Consider the following 18,890-nt stretch of genomic DNA (forward strand, 5'->3'; position numbering starts at 1 on the left):
ACCTTCACTGCTACACCCTGGTCTGAGCCACTTTAACTTCTTCTCTGGGGGGACTGCTGCAACAGCCTCTCCAGTGATATCCCTGCTTCAACCCTTACCCTACACAAACTATTTTCAACATAAAAACCTGACTGATCCTGTTTAAACACAAGTCAGATCCGTCAATACCCTGCTGAAAACACTATCATGCCCCTCTTTGCATTCATTCAAAGTCCTACAGCAGCCATGGATGATCTGGCTCCTGCTGCCTCTCTGACTTCATTCCCTACTGCTCACCCTCTTGCTCTGATCCCAGCCACACTGGCCTCCTCATTACTCCTCAAGCACCCCAAGCAATTTCCCACCCAACAGGTCTTTCAATGGTATTGCTTCTGCCTGGAATACTCTTCCCTCAGATACTCACATTCCTTATTTCCTTCAACTACTTCAAGCTTTTGCTCAAAAGTCCATCTCAGAGGCTTACCCTGACCACCCATATTCAAAACAACTTTCCCCACTCATGGTACTCCTGCCCCACGGTTCTACTTTCTCTTTTTTGATGTACACATCCTGGAACACACTATACATTTTAGTTATTATATTTACTGCATGTCTCCCCCACTAGAACGTAAGCTCCAAGAGGGCATGGATCTCTGATTTTCATTCTCTAATGTATTCTACTTGCTGAGTACAGTGCTTGACACACAGCAGGTGTTCAATTAATTAATATTTGTTGAAAAAATATATATAGTATACTATTCTACTTGTGCAAATGCCAAAAGGCAGCCTTTCCTCCAAGTTGTCAACACCCTCTGGGATAGAAACAAGGTAGATCGAGGTGTTCTAGTAGGAAATGTCAGCTGAGAGCCCTCATATTCTCAAATGTTATTTGAAGTTATTTGTGCCTATACCTTTAACAGGACTGTCACGTTTAGGACTGCCTGAGCACTAAATCTGAGGAGAACATGTGGAGGGGTGGAGGAGTAACTGTTGGGGGGGGAAATTTTAACTCCAGGAGTAGCACACTAAATCTTTCAGTAAGGACTAAACCCCAAATAGCTTAATTTTTTTCTCCTAGGACCCAGTGGAAGATTAGTAGTAGTAACAGATTCTGGTGGAGTCTAAGGGTAGAACCTGGCTGCAATGATATAAATCTGAGACCAAAAAACTTTATAAGCCATCTCAAGAATTGGTGATTAATAAACTTCAGAATTTCAGTCCACAAGATCATATCAAAAGAGAAGAGGCAAGTCAAGAAGAAAGTCAGAAGAATAGGTATGTCTCCTTCTATCCTGTAGTCTTTTCATCTCCATCCTTCAAGGAGGGAACCACCAAAATAAAATTTTTTCTGCTAAAGAGAACCAAAGCTATCTGTACAAAACCAGCAGCAATGCCACTAGACTCAGGACCTGAGATCCAGTGTGTCTCTGTTGGTGGTGGGGTGAGAGACGTTTCTTCTCATTCTTGGTGTTTCTTTATATGTGAGAGGATTTCTCCCAGCAGAAACTCCTGATCTCACTCCACTCTTCAATTCATTTCCTCCTAGTGGATGCATACATTCTGCTCTGTTTCTCCACACTATAATTTTTACAAGCACAGGTGCCCAGGTAGGAAAGCTTGAAATAGTCCAGCAATGTCTGAGTATGTTAGTTTGTCCAATTCTGAGTTTCAATATTAAGAAGCACACTTGACCACAGATAAAAGCCACATTCTCCAATACTAGTCTTATTAGTAATAAAAGTAGTATCTTGGCTTCCCTTGTTTTATTCTTGTGTATCTCCTCATTGGTTTAAACCAGGCATGATAAAGGGAGATTCTGACTGCTCCTCTAAAACCCTCTACTACTTTCATGACTCTAAGCTCACACTTGAAATCACCATTAATTAAATCTTTGAAATCCACAGCCCCAGCACAGTGTCCAATATGTATATATGGCATATGCTCATGTTTAATTGATTGAAGCACATACTGAATGTCTTAAAATACACAATTTACCTACCCTGTGTTGAAAAAAGGATGGATCAAGATATTTGTCAAATCGATCTTCAAATTTTACATCTGACTTTTTCCATTTTACCTGAAAAAAATTTTTTTTTCATTTGAAAATCAAGGTCAGTAATCAATAATCTGATAACAAAACTGAGCAAATATAAAAAGATTTACACACTTAGAATAAGAAACTAGAGAAATGGTAGAAAGTTACTACCAATTTGAGAAGTTGAAATATATGATAAAAAACTAACCAACTTTCCTTGCTGTGTATTAACAAAACTTATGACTTTATTTAGAGGGATCATTTCAGTTTTCAAGACTATTAACTGTTACCGACTTACATACTCTGACCAGATGTAATAAGAACTCAATTAGACCAATTTAAAATAAGAATCTGTGCATCTTTGTCTTTAGATTACATTAGTTTTATTAAAATGATCACATTTCTTTATAAACAGTTATGCAAATATTATTTGCTCTAGGTACATATGCACAAAGCTTGAAAAACTTTCAAAACTGGCTACTAGCAATGAACTTATTCCAGTTACCAGGGGAAAAAAATGGCAAAGAAAAAGGCTGCCTACAAAGGATTTCTCTTCTTTCCACTATTTTTAATTCTAACAGAACAGAATCAACTTGTTAGTTGCAAAGGGCTCCGACAAGCTCTAACTCTGCAGGAGTATCTTACTCCAACGGATACAGCAAAATATGGTAAACTATTCTCATCCAGCAATTTTCAATATAGCATCATTTCTTATCTGTAACAGCAAAAAGAAAAGAGAAAAAAGGAGTACTGCAATCTAAAAAGTAACCATGAAAACACATAGCTGGGTTAGCTAACTGCCCGGTTATAACGGTAAACTCTCCTGAAGCAAATGGTAGGTCCTGCAAATATGTAACTGGTATCTAACACTACTGACCTGAAATAAATCTCCCTGCTTTTAGGAGGTTTACTTACATACACTGAGGAAACACATTTTAATAATATTCTGTTATGTCCCATTTCAAGCTGCATTTTCATTTATTAAAGTTGTAAAACACACTTAATTGCTGAAATTAGGTCACAACACTTCTTCCTGCATACAATTATTTTAATACTTACTGAATACGACATCTGGATTTTAGTATTAGGAACCAGTTTCACCTTTCCTTCACTAGTTAGATTAACATCAACAATTCGATTTCCATTAAAACCTATTTCAAGTTTTTTGTAGGTCCAAAGATAATAATCTTCTCCATTTTCATCTGCTTCACCAACAATACCTATAAAAGAAATAACACTTCATACAAGGTATGCAATATCACTTAATATTTAAAATACATTAGAAGCTAAAAGCTCATTGAAAAGTATTTTTATAAAACAGCAATATTACAGCTATTTCTCATGGTTATAACAATGAAAGGTGCAGGCTGGATGTCTACTCTTTGTTAACTATTTGGCAAACACAGCCACTTTCACACCATGGTAAAAAAGTGATGAACAGCTCAGTATAACCTACCACTAATTTGGTCCTCAAAGTTCATGCTTTGTCATTAGTGTCACCCTCATTGTAATAATATGTGTATATTCCCTAGTATCTCAAAATTTGAGGGAAGCACTATATCACCATCTGGCAGGGCTCTTAGTTCAGTGATCAAACAAAAATTAAAGCCAAGTTCACCAGATGCCCAGTCCAGTACTTTCTTTCATAACCTATTTTCAATCCATTCTTAATAAGCTGCACATATGTGTATAGTGGATACAAAAACTTAAAATACCTCCTCTTAATATCTCAAAAACTAGCTATCCCTGGGAAGTCACTGAAATGAAAGGAGTGTTGACGATAAACAGTAATAAGGCAACAGTTAAAATGACCATTTTGATCCCAATCTGAGATACTGGAAGGGGAAGACCCAGGCAGGGGAGAAGGTAGCAGCTGAGGACCTATCTCCTGTGCCCTCATACTGTCAGCTATTTACCCAGTGTTCCCTACCCAAGTCTCTATGTTCTCTGGAGCCTTCGGCTCTAACAGTTACTCATTGGGCCTTCCCTCTCTGGTTAATGCAATTCATTGAAGTACTAAGGGAAAAAAAAGTCATTTCTTATTAAGAATTAGTTGATTATTAACCAAAGTTCTTCTAATTGGTACAAGTTCAAGGAATACAGTTTCATTTTGTTTGGGGTAGCAGAGGGAAAATTAAATCATTCTAATAATTCATTTCATCAAAGTTTATTTACCTATCTACTCTGAAAACTCTGAGGGTGGAGACACAGTTACATCAAATAAGAAGGAATTCTCTAAGGGACTGTTAAAAGAATCTAAAACCTTTACCCCAAGAAAAGCCAAATAAGGACTTTTTTTTTCTGATAAGGTTCAGACATTATAGGATATCCAAAAGTATCTGCCCTAAACATGGCAAAAACCCAGAGCTAAAAAAGATTTATGTTAAAACAGGAAAGCATGGTTGCCATGTTGCTAAGGAGGCCCACAGAAATGACCGAAAAAACCTAAGTTTCCAGACAAGAAACCCATAAGCAATGCAAAAAAAAAAAAAAAAATAGGAGAGGAACTTGCTCTTTCATCAAAAACAAGAGGAAACCCAGATTAAAGGGTTCTCCTGAAGGACAGACTCAGAAATCTTCAGTGAATATTCTGCACATCTTCCTGCTACCCTCAGAGCTGACCACAGAAGTGTCTATTATACTAATTACAGTCATCCATATGAAATGCTTACTATTTATACCTAATTAACATGCAACACAGTAATGGTGATGCATACAATTATATCTTAAGATTAACTTTCTTATAAACTTCATTTTATTACCACATTAAACTCTGAGCTGATATGTTCAGTCTTTCAGTTTGCTGCTCATTAATATAGTCTCCTAATAATTTTAAGAATTATAATATTAATTACATAGAAGAACAAGTGTCCAAAGACCAAAAAACAAACAACAACAACAAAAAGCCACTAAGAGAAAATGTAATCAAACATACTGGCTGATAGCTGGCTGTGCTTTGCACATTAAATAATTTAATCAAATTCAGCACAAACAATGTTTGGATTACGCATAAGTTTGTATGAACCATTCCATAGCTCTTCACTAATATGGGTGATCAAGAACATAAAACATCAAAATAAAAAACAAAATATTTTAAAAACTTTAAACATAATAAAGTTTGGGAAAATGACATAAGAACGAGCAAAACAAGTCATTCAGGAGACTGCTATATCTAAAAACCATACTACCACAGTTCCACATGAGAGAAACACAGAATAAAACTTCAAAATCGTATTCAGTCCCATTGATTGCTTTTGATAAAATAAGTCAAAATTAGATATGAGAAAAATGGGGGAAGGAAAGATATCTCAGATTGTTCAAGCATCTTTTATTTACTCCCTTGAATCTGAAAAGCTATAGTGTATAAAAGTTGTATTTTGAGGGATTTTCATGTAAGGTTTGACAATGTCAAAAGTCCCTTTAAGTAACAAGAAACCACAAAAATGATGTTAAAATCATTCTGTGGAAAATAGTGAAAACACACTTACCAATTTAGTGTACAATCACCTTAACAGAATCATTACATAAATCTTGTTTACTATGGAAATGTTTCTCAAACTTTAAATATAACATACAATACTTACCCCATATTGGTAAGTCATCTATGTACATCTGGTACCAGTAGTGATTTTTGATAGCATACACAAATGCATCTCTCTTTTCTTTATCTAAGTCAATCTCACAGTAAGTGGCTGGCATCACATCATCTGCATAAAATAAAAATTTCAAATTAGCACACTGGTTTGAAAAATAGTTACAGGAAAAATAACACAAAAAAGACACAATAATTCCTGAATTTAAAATTTCCATTCATAATAGTTGAATCTGGGTGATAAATATGTGGGGATTCATTTTACAATTCTTTCCTTTTTTGTGTATGTTTAAGATTTTTCACAATAAAAGAAATTTAATCATCTTTATTTTCAAAGATTATTTTACTAAGAAATCATTGCTTATATAAAGAAAATTACATAAGAACATTTACAAAGTAACCTTAAAATGAATAAATTGATTTAAAAAACAAAAATGAAAAAGCTTAAAACACATAGGAAAGTTTTCACTTTATATAAAAGTGAAAAAAAAAGTGAAAAAATCAGTTTATATAAAAACTCAAAAATATGATACTAAATAGAGCTAACAGTTTCAAGCTATAAGATCCTGGCGATAAATACTCATTTGAACATTCCTGGAGATGCAAGTCACTAGAGGTCACAGATTCTATGAGGAATCCCAGTGACTCTTCATAATTCGGAAGATTAAAAGGCAAACCTCTATTTCTAGCAGGAGTCACTGTTTATAAATCACCTGGAAGTTCCCTGGAGATGAGTCGTTTCTACTTTTGACTACTTTTAAAAATACTGCTATCTGAAAATCCTGTTCAGATGGTCTCTAACTTATAAACTTTTCAAAAATATGCTTAGGATCATTAGTTTCTAAAGAAAACAAAATCCAAAAAACCTGCAAACACTTGATGTTCATCAAAAAGGATTAAATCATTTTTGTGTATTACTTAAGCAATTAGGGAAAAGAGAAACCAATCTTAAAAAAAGAAAGCACAGTTGTTTGTTTTTAAGTTCTCCTGTACTATAATATTGGTTATTTAGAACATAAAATGCAACTTCCCCTAAGAAACAATGTTCAATTTCTTAAATATTGTTTAAAACATCTTAAACAAAAATTGCAGCTGAACCATAATCAATAGCCATCTATAATATTATTTCTATGATAAATACCAATCTGAGTTGAAACTCCAGACACCAGCACCATGTCTCCCTAAGCCTCAACAGAAAGAACAGCTTCCCCTTTTCATAGCTCAGCCTAGAGTGGGTACCCCAAAAAGACAAAGCCAAAGATGACTGGAAACAACTCCCATAAAAAAAAGGGACAGGAAAATACTCTCACACTCAAAGTGAGAGAGGAAAATTGCTTTGTAGCCAACAACAATGGCTCCTACACAAATTTTCTTTCTCTCCAGGTCCTTTTTAGGCAGCAAGAAATTTAGAATTTTCATAATGGCAAAAACTGCAGCTGATCAGAAGAAAGGGAGAGTTAACACAGAAATTACTGCCAGGAGAACTGGCAGCAAGAGGTCCTCAAATGGGATGTCCACGGATTATGCTCATGTGCCAAGGACAGCAGGCAACTACAACTACAGAGGGTTAGTGAGAACCAAAGGAAGGTCCAGTTTGAGCAGCAACAAAGGGCTACAGTGGCTCTGGGAGAACTTACAGCTACCTCTGCAAAGCCACCAAATTCTGTGCTGTTACAATCAGACATTCCCTGGTAATTGTCATCAACAATGCAGTAGTTTCACGTATGAAGCTCTGCAATATACAATACGACTTTCATCTGTATAAAGCTTTTAAAAGATTCCTCAGTCTGAACTTTAGCTCCTCTCTCTCTTTCCCAACTATCTAGCATCCTCTCTCCGTACACTCTACCCAGACTACCTGCGGTTCCCAAACACCTTGTACTCCCTTGGCCTCTGGATTTTTTTTGTTTCTGTGGCAAACTCCACTTCTTATGTCCATCCTAGAATCTTTCCCATCTCTCTCCCAGTCCCCCAGAATAATCCCTGATTCCCCCACCCTCACACCTCCCAAACCCCCAGCCTGTCTCCTTCTCCCAAGTCCCATGGCTTTCTCTCCATACCTCCTATGACACCTAGGCCACCACTTACACCCTCATACCAGTATCTCAGCTCCTCAAAAAGACCATCAGCTTGAGAGCTATGTCTGTAACTGATTATATCCTTTTTAGCCCCAGCTATGCCTGTTTCAGTACCCTGCACAGAGCAGGCATTAAACAAACATAAAATTTTAACAAATTTTAGGAGCATGATTTTCCATTTATTTGGCAAAGGAAATCACTAAGTATATTCGAGTATGTTCACATACATGCATCTGTGTGTGAAAGGGGTGTGTGAGTGTGCACGCACACGTGTGTGTAAGGAGAAAAACGTCAATATAAACAAATGAAATTTTTGAGCAGAGTATCTCAGAAGGATTAACAAAGAAGTCTTGAAGAGTATGTTTCACTGATATAAAATCTAGAAAAGAAATGTTATGGCAAAAGGGAAAACATCATTATGGCAGGCTATAATACGGACCTTGATTGGTCATATTTTAATGTAATTCCTCTTGCAGGCATGTAAGCAAACACAAACATCACAAATTATTGAAGGGCTTGGTTGCTCAATTGAAACAGTAATTTCTCTCAGGAAGGAGCTGCTTTGAAGATAACACGTGTAATGTGTCTGAATATGCCAAATCACTCTTCAGCATTCTACATGACTGGAAAACAATCTGAAAAATCTATGACCACAAATCACTGCTTTAAAATTACAGTAGGGAATACCCTTCTCAGATGAAATATACATCTGTGAATTCTGAAGAGGATGCAACTAGGATCTAACAAATGCTATATAAAACCAAAGTTAAAAAGTAGCAAACATCAATACTGATTTTTTAAACAGAAGGCAAGGGTAGATTCTGGAAACTACATATCAATAAGTCTGTCATCAATTCTCAACAACTCTCCAGACTAATAACTGAATAGACAGTGAAAGCACTGAAAAAACAATATGATAATTATTCATGAGTTTTCTAAGAACATTTACTTTCTCTTTTGATAGTCTTTCTAAATTGGAAAACTAGAAATACTCTACCTTAAATTCAGTAGCAGTTGGTAAAGTTCCTTATGAAGTCACTACAGACAAACTGACAGAAAAATGGGCACAGACTTGAGTTTTAGCCTGGGTCCCACAACTTACTATGTGAATAAAAGCAAGTCACTTAACCTCTGGGAATCTTGTGCTCCTCAACTGTAGAACAGATAACATCTATGCTATCTCCTTCCCAGAGTTAAGGACTGAAAGTGCCAATGTATTCACAGACAGTGTTAAGATTTCTTGGGCCACACATCCCTTTGAGAATCCAGTGAAAGTGATTATTTCCCTTGCCCCCCAAAATGCACATTCCCACAAAATTAAAGGTACAATTTCAGAGGGCCCATATAGAATCCTGAAGCCAGAGCTTCTGGTTCAGCTGTATGCCCAGGGCCTACCACAGGGCTCTGGAATACAGTAAGCACTTAAAAACTGCTGAATGAATTTTTTTTTTAACTAGAAAAACTGATACATTCACAATCAATTAATCAACCATATACATAAACAGTAACTGACAAACCTGACTGGCAGTATAAATGGTACAATTTTTTCTAGATGACTATTTGGCAACAGGTACCAAGAACTGCCTTAAAAATGTTTATACCCTTTGATTCAGTAATTCTACTTCGAAAAATTTATCCTAATAAAAGATTCAGAGATGCATCAAAATACTTCTATGCTAGGATAGCTAAATGCATTGTTATTTCTAATAGGGGGGAAAAAAAGGAGAAAGGCAAGGAAAGAAGAAGGAAAGAAAATAAGGAGTATCTTGTAATTGCAAAATGGGGGGGAAATTATAATATCAAGTTATAGAATACTACACAAACACATTTTAGAAAGAGTAATTAACAATGTGAGGACAAGCTCATAAGATGTTAAGAAAAAAGAGGAGTAAAAACTAATTTATACATAACTTATTAAATGAGCTAGCAAGTGCTTAAAACAGTATTAAGCACATAATAAACACTATACAAGTGCTCATTAAATACATTTTCAAAAACATATAACATGAACCCAATTTTAAAAAATTTTAAATAATGTGGATGAATGTAAAAAAAGTCAGAGAGAAAATGTTACTGCTGTTTATATCCAGGTGATTTTTAAATTCTTCTTTACATTTCTGTAGTTTCTAAATTTTGTACATTGATTCTATATCATTGTTACAATCAGAAAAATATATACACACACATTCCTTTGAAAACAAAAAAAGGCATGTCAATCTGAGGAGAACAATGTTATCAATGGTTTGAATAAGAATTTATAAAAAAAAAACCACGCTTGTTAAATTTGCAGTTAGCATAAAGTTTAAGGAATTGCTAGTACCAAGAACTCAAATACCTAGACATAATTCAGTACAAGATTCATATTATTTGGTCTGCCTAAAACACTATGCTTGAAACCAACAGGACAAAATATTGCATCAATTTCCCAGACTTCCAGTTAAACAAGGTAGATTAACCACAAGTGTCTTTTCCCTCCTGAAACTCCATTAAAATGTCAATAATGGAACAAAAAGGACAGAGGTGCATGAGGACAAGAAGACAGTGAAAAAAGATTTCAACAAATTTTGGGGAAATGGAAAACGAATGGAAATGGCAAATGACTAACAAGGCAGAGGAAACCATAGCAGCAGGGAGGGGATTGTTGTCACAGAACAAGGGAGACACTCAGGACTTGGGGGCACCACAGATGTCAAGAGGTAGAGGACAGACATAGGGCTGAACACATAGGGGGATCGTATGAAAATATGCTTGCGGAGGAACTGGATGCCCAGGTCCCCTCCTCCACCCATCACACTGCTAGATGAATACCCTCTACTTCCCCCTGCAGTAGACCAGAGACACTGCCCCTAGAGAACTTCAGCAGAAGGCTCTAGAATCAGGAAGAGCAGGAACAGCAGAACCCAGGGACTGAACACAGGGGCGGGGGTTATCTTAAATAAAAATCTTCAGACTGGAAGAAAGGAGCTGCTCCCTCTCAAGCCCTTTCCCTTCCCTCTAGTATTCAGGCTTTACCACTCAGGCAGATACCTCTAGAGGAATTCTGCATAGTGGTTAGGAGCGCAAACTCTAGTGCTGGGCTGCCAGGGTTCAAATCCTCACTCCACTGCTTTCCACCTGTGAATCTTTGGACAAGTTACTTAACCTCTGGGCACCAACTTTCTCATCTGAAAAACTGGCATAATACATCTCATAAGCTTACCCTGTGGTTGAAAACAGTCAAGACTGAGAATCTGTGAACTAGAAATACATAAAGCTCCAAGCAGCCCTTAGCATAGCTCCCTAACTGCAGTATTCTCACCTTACCATTTCCCTCGTGAGAAGTAGAAGAAATACTAATAAAATAATTTTACCCCTCCGTTAAGTTGGGATATTTAAGGAAGAAAAATTCAAGGGAAGATCAATAAAATAAATGAGGGGAGGAATCCTCTAGAAGTCAACAGTTTTTCAACAAGTAACACCCTTCGTTACACTGCAAGAATTCTCACATGAGAGGAAGGAAACTGCTTAGGAACTGCTATTCCAGATCATCTAATGATCAGAATGAACCAATTATCATAAAGAACAAGTAGGCACAAACCCTCCAGGTGCCAGACTATTTATTAAGAGTTCACTATGTCTTAACAGCTAAGAATGCAACAGGGAACAAGAATGTCCCTGCCCTAGCAGAACTAACTAAAATACCCAGCAGGCCGGTGCAGCAGCTTGAGGATAAATCAAATCCTATAGTCAATGAACTAATTTAACACTTTATAACTGCTAACGCAAAATCAAGTTGGAAGCACAGCCGCATACTATGTGCTATTAGTATTCACAATGACCATTTTTTTAATGTAAACTATCAGAACTTTGATGAATGATCTATATGCATTATCTCATTTAAATCTGACAATTCTATCAAGTGGATATTATTTCCCTTATTTCACGGATGAGGAAAATGAGATCAGAGAGGCTGAATAATTTGTCCTTGACTACACAGGTAGGTAGAGCTGAGATGCATCAAGTCTCTCTGACTCTAAAGCATGTGTTCTTTCCACTCCACGATGGCCAAGATTCTAAGAGGTACCTTGAAAAAGTATAGGGTAATGAATTCAGGTCTGGTTCAAGGATATCCAACTTAAGCCTGCCCTTCTCTCTCCAATGTTCTCTAAATGTTCTCAATGTAGCATTTTGTCTAGTGGTAGTATGAAGACTATTAGGAAGAAAAAAAAAGTTGTGCATAAAATCTCAAGAGAGAGGCATCCTACATTAGATTTAAAACTATCATTGTTCCCTAAAATCGTCTATTTAGTGACCTTCATTTTATGAAACAGTATCAATCCATTTAGCTTGACAGAATCTACTAGATTTTAAAAAGGTGTTTTTGTATGCACGTGTAAGTGTGTATTTATATATATATAATTTATATAGTTTTTCTAGTTTCACAGAACTTCCAAAATTTTATTTTATTTGAATATATTTGCCTTCAGAAGAACCTTTAAAAATCAAATATTTAACGGATGAAAGATTAACAATGTAACTATTTCTACAGTTCACATACAGACAGAGAGTTTAAGTTTCCATGACATTATCAGTATGCTATGATGTTTCTTGGGTAAATCATTTCATCTTTGGCTTTCACTAAGGTGACTCGTTAGAAATGACACAATCTCTAAGGTGGATCCCACCTTTAAAATTCCATGCTACTATAAATAATAACCAGGAAACCTCACAAAACACTTTTTAAAGCATAGTCAACTTTGTCTTTGAACAGGATAAGCTAGGGGCTACAGGAGAAGGAGAAATCTAATCAGCATTTACTATTTCATCTGGACCACTTAATTTGGCAGGTCCTTTAGCAGCACATCTGTGCTGCAGTGCAGAGTTGGCAAGACTCCAAGGAAGCTCCAACTCTTAGGAAGTAACACCTGTCTAGTTCTGATTTTCATCTAAAGGTGTTTAATGTGAAAGGAAAATTAATCACACTTTTACAGCTCACGAAAACCACCCCTTTCTATCTAAATAATATTTCCTATCTCAGCCTCAAAGAACTGATAAAAGAAGAATGGTTAAGACAGCTGAATGAGTACTCTTCTTTAGTAAATGAGAGTGAGGATTTCAAAAGATGATGAAATCTGTCCATAGTGGCAAAGCAAGACTCAAGATTTTTGCCTATTCTCTCTCTCTGGTTCCTTACTAAACTAGAAATGCATGCCAAATATGGGAAAGGAGAGAGTATGTGAATAAATGTAGTATTGAGGTTCTCAAAAATCACATATTCTAATCTAAGTTTTCTCCTTATGTGTGATTAAATATTTAAATCATCTTATTAAATTAAAACAAGCCTCAGGGCATGTTTACAATAATTCATAAAGTTATAGGCCAGGTCACTGTGGCTTAAATTTACAACTTAATTTTATAATTAAGTCCCAAGGAATATTATAGGGGGAAAAAAGGCTGTAAATATGTATACCTATTATCAACAACAGTAATAAAAAAAAAAACCCTAAAAATAAGAATAAAATTTAACAAATCAAAGTTAAACATTATCTTCAAAATATTATCTTTAAAATATCTCATTTCACATTCTCCTCCCAAAAAACTAAAAATACCAGAGGCTAGTTACTATTCATTTTATACATTTAGACACTGAAGTAAACATTGGCGTAAACAACTTTACTAAAATCAATATAGTAAAAGAAATAGGATTAAAATTCAAAGCTTCTGATTACAAGATCCATGCTCTATTCAAAAATAAAGACAAAGATCCTAAAAATTCAGTTCCTCAGGCTTCTGCTCATCAAGTTAAAAATGTCTATGCAGGAAATACTCACTCTGACAAACTCCACACAGAAAAACAAAAAGTATAAACACACTCACAGGAACTGATACAAATAGTTAACTGCATAATAAATAGGTAAGGCAGATTTTCTTCAATTTTAACAAGTCTTTGACTTAAAATTTTAAACCACACTATCCTATAGATCTTGAGAGGATAAATCAATACAACACTGACAAATACACTGAGGCTTTACACCTTATTTTTAAGTATCCGTATACCCCATTACATCTCCGCACCTCCAGAAATTACTTCATTAGGAAACTGTGGAGGCTTTCCCCAACCACATCATGTCCAACCACTAAATGTTTTACTACAAAACACTTTTAAGGAGTAAATATGTTAAAGAAATACAATTTTACAATAATTATTATTTCATAAATATTCAAAAAAAATCTTTGTTAGTTACTATTATATCTTTCTAAACGTAAGTTAGAGACTAAAACATTTTTTAGAGGCTAGAACAGTGGTTCTCAACCAAGGGCGATTAGCAACGTTTGAAGACTTTTTTGGCTGTCACAACTGGAGAGTGCTACTGGCATCCAGGGGGTGGAGGCCAGGGACTCTGCTGAACATGCTACCATATACAGGACACGCTCCTACAAAAAAAAAAAGAATTATCTGGCCCCAATGTCAATAATGCCAAAGTTGAGAAGCCTGGTCTACAATCTAATACTTATTTTAGGACTATTAAGGTTTACATACCTTTGAATTTAATATCCAGACCACTAAATTCCAATTCAACTCCTTGGAGTGCTTCTCCCAGAGTTTCATGGTAATGACTGATACTTTTTTTCGACCCCACACAGAATGGAAGTGAAAAATACTTGTATGTCTCTTGGCGATTATGGTAGGGCCCAACAGTATTCATCCATAAGACAACTTCCTCTTTATCTTGATACTGAAACAAAAAAAGAAAGTAAGAATTTGTTTTTAAAAAAATCTAATTCAAATTAAGGAAATATTTGCTTCTATTGTAAACAAAAATGTACGGTCTCAGTATAGGAAGCTATAAAATACTGGAAGCTTGTTTCAATATAATGATCAATATGCACACATTAAAAATGAAATTCAGTGAACTTTAAAATTATATCCTCTGATTGTCGTCTCAGGCAGATCCACCTTTTCCAAACTTTGTTTTACAAAAGATACTGTTTAAACAAAATCCAGTAACCCATAAGAATATGTTAATAAGTAATACTTACACTATCAAATAATGGTAAACCTAGAATCAACATGATTCACCAAGCTAACATGGACAAGGAAGGAGGAAACAAAATCAACGGTTTATCCACAACCTTACGTTAATCACTAGAAACTCAGAAGATTTAATATTGCCAGCAAGCACAAATAAAATTTCATCTCCTTTCTTTTCCATGGCCATTAATCAAAGTACCAGAGAGGAGAGAAATGACTGAATAAGAGAAGAGAAAGCCATACCATGAAATCTCCATATCCCATTCAAGGGAAGACAGGTAACATATGCAAATTTCTTTGAATAAATAATTACGGCTTTACCCATCAGTGAATATTACACATAGCTAGATCTGGAGTTGTGATGCAATGACTCTGGGTAGGTGACTTCACTTTTCTGGGGTCCAACTGGGGGGGGATCTGCCAAAGATTTCTAAGATCTCCTCAAGTTTAAAAATCCAATGCTTCTATGAAAAGCAATTACCTGAGTAATCTTACAACTAGAAATCCTAATTAGCAACGTAGAGAAAATATAGGATGCAGTTTACGTCAAGTAACAGCACTGAAGTTAAATCACTGAACCTTATTTACTGAGTGCCAACCATGTGCCAATAATTGTGTCTGTAATTGAAGATACAGCTTTGAACAAGACATGTACCCTGCCCTACTGGAGCTTAGAGCCTAAAGGGAAAGATGGATACTAAACAAGCAATTATAATAAAGTAGGGTGCTATGAAGTATATAAAAGAGGAAGTGATCCAACTAGTCCAACCTACCAAATAGTACCTCCAGCCCTCCATCTAAAAAATACCATATGATATCACTCATATGTGGAGTCTAAAAAAAAAAAGACACAAATGAACTTATTTATAAAACAGAAACAGACTCACAGACATAGAAAACAAATCTGTGGTTACAAGGGGTAAAGCGGGTAGGGAAGGGATAAACTGGGAGTTTGAGATTTGGAGATACTAACTACTATATATAAAATAGATAAACAACAAGTTTCTTCTGTATAGCACAGGGAACTATATTCAATATCTTATAGCAACCTATAATGAAAAAGAATATGAAAACAAATATATGTATATATGGCTGAAACATGCTATACACCAGAGATTGATACAACATTGTAAACTGACTATACTTCAATTTTTTAAAATTACATTTCTTTATGGTAAAAATAAATAAATTAATTAAAATTAAATACACCTAATAAACATTTTCAAAATTCAGCATCTCTAAAACCAAACTCATCCCACCCAAACCCAACTACCTACTTTGTTTTTCTAACGGTACCATCCTCTCAGACATAGAGACTCAAACCCCAAGTCCCTCTGCAGTCCAAAAACATTGATGTGTCTACTCTCATCTGAAGCATCTGCCTCTTTTGATTCATACCATCGCCATCCTAGGACTTAGATCTAATCATTTCATCTTCAAACAATAAACTTCTCACTGTTCATAAAACATCACCCAGGTCATCAAGGAAACAAAAAAACTACCTGACTTTTTGAATACATGAGACAAGCATCAAGCATAGCACGAGGTGTTGAGGCTATAAAGATGAATAAAATACTGTCCTTCCCTTTAAGTAGTTCACTATTCATAGTGGAGCCAGGCAAGTAAATAATTAACAATGAAGAAATTAAGTGTTATAATTAAGGTAATAAAGGACTATTGTAGCAACAATAGTCATTCGATTAATTCTGCTCTGGCCGAGAAGAGTCAGGATGAATAACAATATAGAAAGTCATAACCTGTTTCAAGTGAATTAAAAAAAACAAATGCAGATAATCTTCATGTATGAAGGAGTCAATCAAAGATCTGAATGTATACATAGATCCCCATTTGTAACTACTCTTGTTATTTTAGGGTGTTGACAAATAAACTATACCACCACTCTTCCATCCAATGCTTAAGGTCACAGAGCATTAATCAACCAAGGGACTCCTTTCTGCATAGATACAGATAAGTATATAGCGAAAGAATTTTCGAAACAGTGTTCTAAACCAATCACTATCCACTGAACAGAGATGGTATCAGAACTGAAACCTGTTCACTGAACACAAAGCTCTCTGCACAGTATCATGTACACAAAAAATATTCAATAAATATGATGAAAAATACTGAAGAAATGCTGAAATATAAAATTCATTGGCAACTTAGTAAAAGTCTGAAGTATGTGTACTGCCTGCAATAGTAACTTTTAGAGAAATAAGAAAGGGGAGGTAACAAAATGCAACCATTTAAGACTAGAACACTGAAAGATGGCACTTATTCTTGCCATTAATCCTGCTGAGTCTGCAAAAATTTCATAAATGTAACTCGTGAAAAATAAGCACAAAACCCCTTTCTCTACAAATCCTGATACTCATATCCCTTTAAAAATAGACAAAAATTGGAAAATAAATACTTGTTAAAATAAGGCAGTCATTTATTTTATACAAACTGAAACATAAGATGAAAACAATTTAAGGGTCATAGTGTGTGTTAAACTACACATTCTGAAGTTACCCATTTTAAACATTCTTGAAACTTTAGTGGGGTAGTAGTGTTGTGATGACATGATGCAAACTGTACTATAACAAAACATGTACCATCCTGTAACCGAGGATTCCTTCTGAGGACTGAAATAGTAATTAGAAATAAACATACATGCAATATATACACAAACATTCATACATATTCACACACACATACACACCGGTTAGGGTGAATACACAGGCAAAAATGTTTCTTTTCTTTTATAATGCTCCTTATGCAGACCAGTCAGATTTCATGAATTTAAAATGCTTACTTTTCATTACAGTTTTTGATTATCCCTGAGAATAAGTGTTCCCAAGACAAGGTCAAGAGAGGAATTCTTTTTCAAGAGAGAAAATGTGTCAAAGTATCTTGAAATTTGAAAATACCAAACAGAAGATTTCACACAACTTTTTAGGGAGAAAAACCTTTCCTTTCCGTAAACTGCTGGGAGGGTCCCAGGGCTCCCCAACTCCACGGGAAGAGAGCAACAAGTAAGCCTCTTCCCCCCACCCTTGGCCAAAAGGCTAGTCCAATTCACTTTCAAAACATTTCAAGAAATCCTAGCAAGCTCTTTTCAAATACATTCCTTGAAAACCTCTGAGGTGGCCAATGACACTAAGACAGAGTTTGATAACCTACCTGCAGAGTGTAACCCGAAGAAGAGGAGAGAAAAAGTCAAGCAAGCACAGCAGTGGACCACGGGACCCCTGAGCATGGGGATGATTCCTTCCACAAGGCCTCCCTCGGAAGCAGCCAAAGGACAGGAGGCCAGTCCAGACCCCTGCATTCTTCACCTCACCGTTCCACTCATTTTCCAGCCCTCGGAAGTTTCACTGTTAGGCTCAACTTCTGTGCTGTCCGCTCCAGCCAAGGTGGCTTATAATACTGTCTTCCTTTCCTTTCTGACTCCACCTTGTTTTTTACGTCATTTCCGCAAATCTATAATACCTTCTACCCACCTAGCCAATTCCTACTTATCCTTCAGAACTGCCCAAATCCTCCTTTCCCAAGTCCTCAGGTAAAGCCTTAACTGACCAATCCCACGTGCACATGCTTACCATCTTTTGTGATAGTATCATTAGCTTAACACTTAGTAAGCACATACCATGTGCCAGGCATAGTTTTAAGATCTTTACATAACATTTAACCTCTGAAAACTTTATGACAGATCCGATTATTCCCATTTTACAGATTCAAACAAAGTAAAGAAACGTCAAATAACTTGCCCAAGATTGTTTTAATTAGTATCACGTTTATAAGTTTAGAACTACACTCTCGATAATCCCTAGTCAGCTTCATTAACTGAAGAGTAAAAACGAAATGAAGGAAATCTGAGCAAAGTGCAGTTGTACAAAGCACCTGAGGAAGTGCTGAAGCTACCTGTGCTCTAATCTCAAAAGGAATGACCTTTATTCTCAAGAAGTCACCGATGCTGGGTCTCTCATTTAAATACTGTTTACATGCTGGGAAAGTGCAGGTACAGAAGTTTCCCTCCTTGGCAGAGATCATGAATTACTTTTTCTCAGGAGGAACACTTCAGAAGAAAATGTTACTGACTGATGTACTCATGTAAAATCTGAATAAAGAAATCGGAATCCATAGACAGGCAAAGGACTGCAGGCTCAGAATAAGCACCCAAATGCCATCATTTTTATGGAATGAGGGGAA

At 35.9% G+C, this 18,890-nt stretch overlaps 1 protein-coding gene across 2 annotated transcripts in view; it reads right to left on the minus strand.

The window, feature by feature from the left end:
- The window catches only part of TM9SF3 (transmembrane 9 superfamily member 3), a 55,768-nt gene that overhangs the window by 32,341 nt on the left and 4,537 nt on the right, over positions 1-18,890 (minus strand). The window contains exons 1-5 of one of the 2 annotated variants that reach the window (XM_064488306.1): positions 15,470-15,508; positions 14,205-14,400; positions 5,599-5,721; positions 3,074-3,234; positions 1,979-2,056 (exon numbers count right to left, since the gene is read on the minus strand). In XM_064488306.1, the coding sequence (XP_064344376.1) occupies positions 1,979-2,056; positions 3,074-3,234; positions 5,599-5,721; positions 14,205-14,400; positions 15,470-15,493 (582 nt within the window). In that variant the 5' untranslated portion in view covers positions 15,494-15,508. Of the gene's footprint in view, positions 1-1,978; positions 2,057-3,073; positions 3,235-5,598; positions 5,722-14,204; positions 14,401-15,469; positions 15,509-18,890 lie in introns of those variants that run through there. The other variant, XM_064488304.1, reaches the window with a different exon arrangement.

Source organism: Camelus dromedarius, chromosome 8, assembly GCF_036321535.1.
Source record: "Camelus dromedarius isolate mCamDro1 chromosome 8, mCamDro1.pat, whole genome shotgun sequence".
Taxonomy (NCBI): Eukaryota; Metazoa; Chordata; class Mammalia; order Artiodactyla; family Camelidae; genus Camelus; species Camelus dromedarius.